Below are 12,876 nucleotides of genomic sequence, written 5' to 3'. Positions count from 1 at the left end.
AATGAACAGGCATTCAAAGCTAAGCACGCCTTTGCGAAGATAATCTGTTGTGGTAAGGTAACGCGCGGGAACTGAATCAAACCGATTGTCGGGAACATTCCGCAAAACAATAAATTTCAACGTTTAAGGTGATCAACATCTATAACAAATCAATCAAATACATATCACTCATTTCGGTATACCTTTCAATGCTAACAAAATCGATTGATATCACTAAAATTAGATATCTGTTTGCGGTTACATAACACACCATAGTCTTCTATTGCTTCATCAAAATCATACTGATCATCTGTGAATTTAAGACAGAAGCAAATTATCATTTTGGCAAATGCATTCCTTACCAATGATACTGTTTAAAACTTGTAAATTATTTATACAATCCTGCAATTTAATGTCGACTTTTGATTCAGCATGATGCAATGGGAGAGGCAGCAATGGAGGATCATCTTGACATCGTGGAAATGTTGCTAAAGAATGGCGCCGACCCTAATAAGGTGAGTGTTAAAGTTTATTCTATTTGTTCAATGTAGTGTTTCTTAGCAACAAATTAACTGTCATCTGCACTGTTAAGCGTCCGTGTGATGTATTTTATAGAGGAAATGTATGCACATATAACATACAAAACATTTCCTCTGGTATACATAAAGACAAGGATACGAATATAAATTTCAAATCTGAAATTCAATTCTCAAATTTTATCTATTATTAAATTTACATTTAGAGGTTATCTAGCTCTAACAGCTTCAATTACATAAAAAAAAAGCGCAAGTGATAATTGACATATTAAGGACCAACTTGCGCATATGCATCAAACAGTATTTTTGTAAATATAATTTCTTGCAAAATATGTCTTCTAAATATCAACGAATGTGCACGTTCTACGACATCTAAATGACTTGGGTAAACCTTATTAATAACTTATTACACAATTTGATATCCACAATTCTGGTGATGATTTATGAAAAAAACAGATATGCACCCGAACAAGGAATTTAAGGTAAAGAGCATCAGTAGTTCAAAATACATCGAGTATTTAGGCCATATTATTCTCGTTCCTTATCTATGTAATAATCATTAAATTTACCAACATGGCCGATCGCGGATTAATACGATATAGCACGCGCTGCCGTCACATCGTATAAACCCGCGAGGTTATTTTGTTAAACCTTTAAGTTATATTATCTATTTATTTATTTATTCATTCATTTACTTTTACCATCTGTACACCACCTAAGATGTTTCCTAATCAATCATAATAAGCCCTCGGCGAATTAAGTATCGGCCGAGGGGGGTCGTTTTTACAATATTACGATTTTTTTTTATACCTTCTATATTTGTGTAACTGTTTCATGTTCTATGTCTATATGTGATCGTATGTAATTTACCTGTGTCTTGATAAAGGGGCAGATTGCCTCGAAAATTCGACAATTTACTTGTCTATACTGTCGTTATTACTACTTGATATATATCCATTTTTAGTAATACGCATCCAACATTTGTTTGTTAGGATCCATACCTATATTGGTTTATACCGTCGTTATTACTTACTAGACCCTATGGATAACTACAAATTGATATATTCCAATAACCCTCTCGAGCGAAATTTGTCACTGTTTCGTAATTATCTATTCATACATTTATTCATAGAGCCAATACAAACCTCTTATATAGTTCGCTTTATATTGAATATTTTTTATTGTAATTACTCTATTTAATAAATAACAAAACAATGCATACAAAACAACACATCTGCACATATCAAGATAAAAAGTACACTTTCTTATGTACGATTATGTATCTTTCAATCGACCTTCTATATACATAATACCATAATTTAACAATATCGATTTAAGTTAATCGATGGTGTAAAATCTATCCAAGTTATTAGGTATAATACAATTTGAAAGTGACGCCCATGACGTGAAACCATGTATATATATAATATACGAATGGATTCAATGAGCATAACCTATTAAAGTAGACGTTCAATTAAAGTGAACCAAAGTACCAAGTACAATTCACCAAGTAAAAGATATTTCTATGAAAAGCCATGAATGAGGTCACAAAGAACATTTCCGTTATAAAGTAAATGAAGGATATCGATCCCGGACAAAGATGTAACTTCTTTGATGAACGTCAAAATGTTAGTCAAAATGGCCAGCTTTTGGAACACGACACACCACCTAGTCTATGTATAGCCATATCAAATGCAAACATTTCCAGAAACAGTTATCGTAGGGTATCAAGCTGCCAAACATTTGTTAATGTATGCTTAACTATTAAATTCACCTAACAAATAGTAAAAAGAAAAAAAGGACGTATTTTTTTCTGCCACACTGCGTTTACGAATATTCCACGTGTGACGCAGTCAGTAACCAAAGGAAGGCATTACATTCACTATATGTTGGAGTTGATGTAGCTTAGTAGTAACGAAGAACATATCCCGTCACCTTAATAATTTATTTCATTATTGTTGTGAATTTTTGTTTTCAATATTATTATGATACATATACACTGTATATAAATTATCATTTTTAATTTTGGTATGTGAAACCTTATATCATGACCAGCTTGTCTACCCTTGAATTGACATTTGTATTGATATATAGTTTTTAACTTAATCAGATAGTTTTCCAAAGCAATCATATGTTTTTATTCAGATAAATCAACATTAGCTACACACATGTTTATAAAACAAAACGACTTTGTAGCATAAAAAAACAATGATAATATTTTTAACAACTGATAATAAGACTAAATTAAAATAAGATATAAGAAAATTGACATGTTCTAAAATATATTTGAACGGTTTACGTGATCATTATCTATAAACAATTACAGATATTTCCATTTCGTTATAACGATTTGTATCAATGAATTTAAATATCTGTTTGTCGTTACATAGCATACCTTAGTCTGTTTATTACTACATCCAAATCATACTGATCATCTTGTGCATTTACGACGCATGCAGAATATCTGTACAGCAAATGCATTCTTTACCGATGATAAAGATTAAAACTTGTAAAGTATGTATACAATCCTGCAATTAAATGCCGACTTTTGATTCAGTCTGTAGCATTGGAATGGGCAGCAATGTAAAGCGTTCTTGTTTCTGTGTGTATTATTTAATAAAAAAAATATATCCACATATAACATACAACACATTTCCTCTGGTATACACTTATATCAGGATACGATTTTATTAATGATAAATTTGAAATCAAATTTATCATACAATATCCATTACTAGATCTGTATCTAAACATTAACTAGATCAAAAAGTTTTACTAATTCATTAAAGTGCTGGTGATTTTGACATATTAATGATGACCTCGCAAATGCATCAAACAATATCATTTATATATGATATCTTGCAAGTCCTACCTTTAACATCATACCAAACCAAACTGTAAATAAATCAATGAGAAGATTTTTGAAATTTCAGTCAATTTGATCCTTTTAAACCCCGCAAACCAGGCCCGGGGGTTCGGTCAGGGCCAACGTGTGCATGCCTTCAGACAGTTACCCCATGCTGATAATGTTAACCAGGTTTGAATGAGTTCAAAAGGAAATCCAACATATAATAGTCAAAAATGTGATTTCTCTTTATAAGTTATAACAAAGATTACCCTCTCCCAACAGGCAAACGTGAGACCTCAAGGTCATGAAATTCACAACTTTGTCAGAGCACCATAACACCCTCCCATCTCTGAAGAGTGTTTGCTTCTGCCATATCTAAGAGTAGATAAGAAGATTTTTGAAATTTCAGTCAATTTGACCCTTTTTAACATCACCCATCAGTCCCTGGGGGGTCAGTCAGGGCCAACATCTGCATACTCTCAAACTGTTATCACATGCCCATTTTAGGCCACCGTGACCTAAAAAGACAAATCATTAAAGATAAATGCTTAATTAATTTCCAATCATTCATCTGACCAAAAAAAAAAATGAAGTTGATAGTTTTTAATTGATAATAAGCCTATAGTTTCAAAAAATATCAAATTATACTGAATATCTATTCAGACAAATACTCAACAAAGTCAAAAAAGGAAATGTAGTTTTCCTCTGATATTTGTAATCCCGTAGCATTTGGAGCATAATAATTATTCAATTACCACCTCACAATTTTGGTTGTCTATGCTATGGTTGTCCCCGATAGTGTTGAATACGGAAAAACACCTTTGCCAATGGCGATTAGTCACTCTCTTACATTTACTGCCCATTGTTACACACAAGTAACAGGACAACTAATGACTGATGTAGTGGCTTCCCACGTTAGCATTGCTGCAAGCGAATTTGGGTAAAAAAAAGGCCCTGCTAGTAATTAAAAACTTTTTATCACAAATAAAAACACAACTATGGTTTATCGTGTCCGTTACACGAAATTTTGTACTACTTTACGGACAAAAATAATTGTCCGCATTAGTAAGGCTTCCATTATATACATGATAGTTATATAGTGATTTTTATTGGGGATTCCTGGAACTGTCTGTTATAGACAGGTATCATCTGTTTAAGGTATCCGCTATAACAGGTTCGAATTCATCAGAACAAAAATATCATTCCATTTGTTACACACATTTCCATTCGTTATTAACTTCATGTTATATCCGCATCGAAAATAATTTGGATCAGCAAATAACATGGCGGACTGGAAATGAACGGCATGTGCGGCTTAAAACTGATCAACTTCGAACAACTGTGTGCTCAATCTAGGTACATCCACGTAAAAATGACCTGCTGACAAATGCTAGCGTATACTGTTCGTCATAGTTGTGTCTGTGTAATGTGCAATGCACATATAAAACCCAATACATATCCTTTAGTACACAGCAAATGTAAAGACATCATATATATTATTTGATTCCGGTAGAGAATGCAGCAAAAGTAATGTTAAACGTAATATTTTAGATATTTTCTTGTCTCGATCAATAATTTTTATTTATCTATCAAAGTGTCGGTGATGTTTTGAATATCTAGTTATGGGTGGTCTCGCGTCAATAAGAGCAATGTAAAGATAAAGAATAAAATACATGTAGTGATTAGCAATTAGCATTTTCCCCATTTTCGTTCTCTGGCTTAAAACAGTTAAGTATAAAAATTAATAATATTAACGAATTGTGCACGTTCTACGATATTTGATTGACTTGTGTGACGCTCTTTAATAACCTATTACACAATAAGGTATCCACAGGTCTGGTCTTCCCTTTTTTAACTATGGACCTAAACTGGTTGTTTAAACATGTTAATAGCGAAAATGCGATTCCACCGATTCCATAATCACATTTGAACTAAACCTATCAGTATTGAGTACAAACTAACAATACTTGTGTATAACATGGCTGTGAAATAAATGCGTCCTGTTTCTTAATTATGACTGTAGTGAAATTCCTAAATATGTATATTCTAAGCATCGAAAGTCATAGTTCTAACCAATTGTTGGTCACTCACATCCACTAACAAAATCTTAGTTATTATTTCTTAATGGATGATGGAGGGACATCATTTTATTTGGTGATGATTTGTGATAGACAGGCAAATACTTTACCAGGTAAAGGAAATTATATCTGTTACATCAGTATTACAAAATACATCTGAGTGTATCAGCCACATTATTCTTGTTTCTTATCCATGCTATACTTCTAATATTTTCGATGTACAGGGAAATATAACACATGGCCAATTTTGATGTTAACGGTAATATTATGGCTAACCCCGAGCAAAATTATTCACTGTTTTGTAGTTATTTATTCGAACATCATAGAACCAATACAAACCTCCTATATGTTCGCTTAATATATAATGGGTTTTTTTTTTTGTTTTTTTTTGTCATTACTCTAATCAATATCCATTGTAAACCAACAAAACAATAGTATGCATACAAAACAATACATCTGTACATATCAAGATAAAGAATACACTTTCTTATGTACTATCATGTATCTGTCAATCGACCTTCTATATACATAATACCTTCATTTAACAATATCGATTTAAGTCAATGGATGATGTGAAATCAATCCAAGGTTTGGAATATAATAAAATATTTAGGTAACGCCCATGACGTGTAACCATGTATATATACAATTTACATACATGTCGGGAAATATTAGTATGAATGAATTCAATGAGCATAACTTATTAAAGTAGACCTTCAATTAAAGTGAACCAATGTACCAAGTACAATACACCCAGTAAAATATATATCCGTGACAGACCATGAATGAGGGCACGAAAAACATTGTTCAATCATGTTCGTGCATAAAGGAACAATCACTGACGTGAAGAATCGTGCTGAGGGATTAAGGAACAGATAATTAGATTTGGTTTTCCGGTTACATGAAAATCTCGTCATGTTCATTTTCAGAACATCCGGATTTGTTCGGTAAATAAAGTCTAGGTGAGGGACCTAATGCATACCTTCCTTTCACGTTACCGCTCAACGTGTTAATGTGTTGAGTGAAGTGTTTCATTTTCGTTTATTCTAAGAGCATCGAGTTTTGTTCGTTTTAGTTTTCAGTGTTATTTCAGCACGGTGTGGGTTTTCACAAATTTGTGTATATCAGACTCATTTACGTGCAAAGCGTTATGAGTTAGATTTAAACCAGCCATGTATACACAAACTGTGTACTGGATGTATGATACATAGAAGACAATTTTCAAAAACGGTCCCAACTGTCTATATTTCCCTGCCGAAGAAAAATGTCATGCTATCAAGAAACAAGTCCAATGAAAAAATGATATGATGTGTGTGATAAAAACTATAAAAAAAGTTGGACTTGGGTCCCAGTTTATAGGAAATCATATAAAAAAGAAACTATTTCTTAAATACTACATAGAATATGAAGATGAACGCTGACTGTTTCAAAAATGTAAACAAATTGTCGCATGTAGGGCTAGATAGGATCAGGGACTGTGATAATTTAGAAGTGTACTACTGAGGTACGAGTCATAGTATCTACAGCTTCCAGTACTAGTTAAAGCGGGGAAAGATTACAGGGCACAAAGTTGTACACTCCCGTGATTGGCTAATACATACATTTGTTGCTGAGACACCGGGATAATTTTAATTGAAAACAAAATAGCATTATCGGTGTATGATTAAAGTAAACATAAAACAGGAACGGTGACAGTATATATAAAAAAAACAGTTGATTCACTTTTGATACACAAATTTCCATGCTTTAGAAAGGAATTTTGGTCAGCAAACAACATGAACAGCATATGCTGTTCACTTTCGAACAATTTTGTGCTTTAGCTAGGTACATCCACTTGGGATTGACCAGCTGACAGATGCTAACTATACAAGCGTGAACTTGATAAGACCGATTTGTTGCGAACCTTCCCACAAAAAGGATCAAAACCGGCACGAGTAATAATAAATACAATTTCTACTTTTGTCATCAATACACCGCCCCAACAATCATCTTTATTGTAAAAGGAATTATAAATAACGAATAAAAAGGTATTTGATTTTTAACATTGTGTTCGATATTTCAACTTAAATAATAAGCGTTATCCTATTTTGCTTTTGCTTCAAAACACAACGGAGTATAAGGATTAGCATATTAACGATTGACATGTTCTGACATTTATACTACTCAAAATTTGCTAAGGATCACATCGAAAAAAATTAAGTAAAAATCGGTGCAATATGGAAAATGTTATTTTTCTTCAATATAATTGTACGCATGCATGTAAACGTCTCTGTGTATCATGTGTCAGTCCGGTCAGTCACCCATAACGTCAGCGACACGCGCGTACACGTTTGTATACCTTGTGGATAGCGTACATAGTGAATGCCACATCATTGCGTTTTTGTGAAAGGACTTTGTAGAGTAGAAACTTTAAGTGTTTTGGCACAGAGTATGCCCCGACAACACACTAGACACCGTTTAAATGCTTCTGACATGGATAGAGGCATCGGTATGTTACAGTCGGGTAGGTATCAACGTGATGTAGCCAATGACCTTGGTGTGTCCCAGATAGGTGTGTTCCGCATGTCGAATCGGCATCAAACTTTTGGAACTGTTGCTAGACGGCACGCAGGAAGTCGACAACGGGCTACATCACAGCGTCAGGACCGGTATCTCCTCATTGAAGCTCGTCGTCAGAGATTTAGTAACGCTACTTCACTACGAAATGACTTCATAAGCGCCCCGGAAACTCGAATATCCATGCAAATCGTACGTAATATACTTCATATGGCAGGTCTGAGGTCCCGTAGACCTGAAGTGAGGATTCCCTTGACTGGTAGGCACGCTCAAGCTAGACTTACATGAGCCCGCGATAATGCGAGATGGACTATCAGAGTCTGAACCCCAGTTTTGTTCACTGACGAGTCCAGTTTCTATCTCGACTTCACAGACAGGCGTGCTAGGGTGTGGGGACTACCAAATGAACGATTTTATACAGTCAACGTCTCGGAACACGACCGATATGGCGGCGGGTCTGTGATAGTCTGGGGCGGTATACGTGTCCAAGGTAAAACAGACCTCCATGTCTTCCCGCACAAGAATTTGACGGCCCAGATGTACTGCGATGAAGTCCTCGATGTCTACGTTAGACCATACGCTGGTGCTATTGGTCCGGAATTCATTATAATGGACGATAACGCTCGCCCACATAGATCTCGGGTCACTGACGCCTATCTTCAGAGGGTAACTATCGAAGGAATGGACTGGCCTGCTCGTTCCCCGGATCTAAATCCGATGGAGCACGTATGGGACATGCTACAGGCAGCCATTTCTTCCTGCGTTAACCAGCCAAGGTTACTGCAAGAACTTGGAACGGCTCTGCGAGAGGAATAGGCATCCATCTAGCAAAACCGGATACGGGACTTAATTGCGAGCATGCGTCGGCGATGTGGCAGTGTTATTGATGCTAGGGGACGTCACACAAGATACTGAACTGAAAACTACACGAGCAGACGGTTTTTAACGCGAATTTCTTTTTCGCTGCTGTTGCCGTGTTTTTGTGATTTTGGGGGGTAGCTCGGTTTCGTAAGTAATGTATCGAGCATTCATGGACATGGTTTTTTTCTTCTGGAATCTGTGTTTAGACATCTTAAAGACATCATAAGATCATTTTTTTATGAATATTGTAATAAAATGAATTTGATATACTACAAAATAAAAGTGATCCTTAGCAGATTTTGTGTAGTATATATTTGAATCAACATATTCCGTCATAGCGCTTTATCTATAATTATCGCGTTTGAATCATCAGAATTAACCTACCAATATTGAGTTTTGACATGATTTATTTAGCAATATTTTCTTTCAGCAATACACAGAAACAGAGGTACCAACACACCATATATCATGACCAGCTTGTCTACCCTTGTATTGATATATATATGAGATATTTTTCCAAAGCTATGACATATTTTATTTAATAAATCAACATTAGTTATATACATGTATATAAAACAAAACTACTTTGTAGCATAAAAAACAATGATCAGAAACAATCTTTGGATCCTAAAACTCGGTCTAGCAGATTGCATATATCTTTAATCATGTTAAATGACGTATATGCATAACTCTTGATTATTCGGGAATTATTCTTGTTTTTTTTGTATCGTTAACTGATGTGTACACTGCATTTTTACAGATATTTCAATTAATACACATTACACACATTTAATTTGTAAAAGGACTCCATGTGATTTCGACATGGAAACAATTTTTGGTCGGCAAACAACATATTGGATGGGGAATGAACAGCATCAACAGAACAGGCATTGTCTAATAGAATAAGCTAGGCACACCGGCGCGAAGATAATTGTGGTGTTAGTGTATCCCGAAAGAACTGGATCAAACCGATCGTCGATAACCTTCCGCAAAAACGGTGCATGTTTTTTGTTAAAAAATTGAGAAAAGAAGTTTATATAATGAATAAAAAGCGTTGTGTTGATTAATTCATTTTAACAAATAAGTGTTATCCCACAACTGATAATAAAACTAAGTTAAAATGAAAATAGAAGGAAATTGACATGTTCTAAAATATATTTGAACTGTTTACGTGATCTTTATCTATAACCAATTAGATATATTTGCATTTCGGTTTTACGTTTTAATGCAAATTTAAACCATTTGTATCAATACATTTAAATATATGTTTGTCGATACATACCATAGTCTGTTTATTACTACATCAAAATGATACTGATCATCTGTGCACTCAAGACGTATGCAAAATATCTGTATAGAAAATGCATTCTCTACCGATTATAATGATTGAAACTTGTAATTTATTTATACAATCCTGTAATTTAATGTCGAATTTTGTTTCAGTCTGATGCGTTGGAATTGGCAACACAAGATGGTTATAAGGACATCGTGGAAATGTTGCTAAAGAATGGCGCGGACCCGAATAAGGTGAGTTTTAATGTTAATTATAATTGTTCAATTTAGCTTTTCTTGACTGTCATCTCTACTGTTAAGCGCCATTGTTTCCGTGTGGATTATTTGACAGAAAAATATGCACAAAAAGCATACAACAAATTTCATCTGTTTATTACTACATCAAAATGATACTGATCATATATGCAAAATATCTGTATAGAAAATGCATTCTCTACCGATTATAATGATTGAAACTTGTAATTTATTTATACAATCATGCAATTTAATGTCGACTTTTGACTCAGTCTGGTGCGTTGGGATGGGCAGCAAGTCTTGGTCATCAGGACATCGTGGAAGTGTTGCTAAAGAATGGCGCGGACCCGAATATCGTGAGTTTTAATGTTCATCTCTACTGCATCATTGTTTCCTTGTGAATTATTTGACAGAAAAAATTATGCACATATAACATACAACACATTTCATCTGGTATACACAAATACAAGGATACGATTTATTCTATTTTTAATTTGAAATTTGAAAATTAATTATCATATAACATCCAATATTAGATTTATATTTATAATTTAACATTACACCAAGCCGTGTATATATCAATAGAAACATGTTAAAAACTCTAAACAACTATGTATTTAAGTTTGGTGCAACCGTGTGACCTGCTGACAGAGGCTGACAGGTTCAAAAGCGGGATTGGTAATAGTATTTAGGATTTCTGCTTTTGACATTTGCTTATGAATTAAATGAGATAGATTAAATGATTGGATAACAACTATATTTGGTCGACACTCTCAATTTTCCGGTCCAATGCTTTGGAAGCAGCCTCAAAATTAGGGCTATAAAGACATTATTAATCTGTTCATAGAAAGAGGAGCCAATCCGGATAAGTAAAGTGTGTTGAAATATGACATCTACATCTTCCCTCTACAGTTTTATACAATCTAACTCCCATAGCCAGCTCGACTTTTAATATATTTAAAATATGTCATCCCCGTTAATGCTGCCCTAAGGGATGAATTATACATAATAGGGGTGCCTCATTTTTCTTATTCAGACCTCTTTTACCTTTAGATTTTGCTGCGCTTTGTGCGGACTCATTCCAATGTAAATTAGTAAAAACAGATAATAATACGCGATGTATACGTGTATATCGGGCGTGCTACCATTATCTGATGCTTTAAATAATAACTTATTTTCTGATGTAACTAAAATTCGTTATTCTTTATATACAAATATATGATGTAAATATCACAGCGCATTCCACTATTACAATATTAGAAACAAGGCCATCGTAGTGTTCATGTTTTCTTAAATAAAATGTATTGGTTCATTTGTCTTTTAAATTTAAACCTCAGTATATCAGTAAGGGCACCCACAGTAATTATAGTCTAACAGGTGGTCTTTTGTTAATATAATCAGGCATGGGTGGTGGGGGTCTTTTGTTTACATAATCAGGCCAGGGTCAAAGAGTCTGAATTTTCGAGGGATTTTACGAGGGTTGATTGCCGAGAGCAGAAAATGGCTGTCATCAATCGGTCGCTATAGAAAACAAACGAGCGACCGTGGTTCCACAATTTCCGGTCATTAATCACATTACACAAGTGTTCGCTATCCAGAGGGTCATTATATAATGAAATTCCACGAGGAATCTTAAAATCGGTCGTTATAGATAGGCGGTTGTTATAGAAGGTTTGACTTTAATGCACAAATTTCATTATGATGCAACTGAATTACTGAAGTATTTATTCCCAAATCACAAACTTTATTAGTCTATCAGTTATTTTAGAGAAATTCATTCATGAAAAAAATACAAGGCTTCGGCAAATCTTTTTAGCATCCGTCATTCGGAATGGCTAATACATCAAAGTTAAACAAAAACATCAAATGCGATACTCAGATTATATTTTCCTTGTAAGTTTATGTTAGTTTTTTTACACCTGATTTCAAACAAGATCAAGCATGACTGTATTATTTTAGGTGTCTTTATTTATTTAGTTATCACGGATATTAAAGAAGATAAATCAAAAGTTAAATAAATAAACCAAATAGCATGATGAGCTGATATATAAACCTTTACGACTCTTTCATTTCGTTATTTGTTCTTTACAACATTTCCTAAGTGATTATTATTCAGCATCTGGTTGTATTTGCTTTTGATAAAATGTGTTTGTTCCTTATATTTGAATATAGTTTACCTGAAGTGTACATATTTATGATATATGTTACTATGTTAACGATGAAAGGTGTCACCTTGTCGCTTTGCCATTATATTTATGTTCCAGTATGGTACAGACACTCAGACTTGTATTTATTCTTACAGCATGATGATGCATCATCGATCAACAAAAAGATGGCTAAGTTCATCGGAAATAAGAAAGGTAACAAACCAAACATTCAGTTTTATAAAAAAAAAATCATACGATAAAATAAACTGATGTTACGCCTGTAAACGAGTCGGAAGAACTTTTTTACGAAACTGAAATTTTCATGACAGGGTGTAATGTCGACG

General features: G+C 34.0%; 1 protein-coding gene and 1 long non-coding RNA gene across 2 annotated transcripts in view; both read left to right on the top strand.

Annotated features, from left to right (window-relative positions):
- Positions 1-445: 445 nt before the first annotated feature.
- The window catches only part of LOC117319258 (kinase D-interacting substrate of 220 kDa-like), a 96,879-nt gene continuing 84,448 nt past the window's right edge, over positions 446-12,876 (top strand). The window contains exon 1 of the mRNA XM_033874090.1: positions 446-494. Within this exon, the coding sequence (XP_033729981.1) occupies positions 462-494 (33 nt within the window). The 5' untranslated portion in view covers positions 446-461. The remainder of the gene's footprint in view (positions 495-12,876) is intronic.
- On the top strand, positions 10,300-12,745 carry LOC117319259. The gene is made up of 3 exons (XR_004530641.1): positions 10,300-10,385; positions 10,658-10,741; positions 12,688-12,745. It is a non-coding gene; the product is annotated as an uncharacterized LOC117319259 (long non-coding RNA).

Source organism: Pecten maximus, unplaced genomic scaffold (assembly GCF_902652985.1).
Source record: "Pecten maximus unplaced genomic scaffold, xPecMax1.1, whole genome shotgun sequence".
NCBI classification, from domain to species: domain Eukaryota; kingdom Metazoa; phylum Mollusca; class Bivalvia; order Pectinida; family Pectinidae; genus Pecten; species Pecten maximus.
Note: the sequence above shows the minus strand (reverse complement) of the source record. Positions and strands in the feature narration are given on the sequence as shown.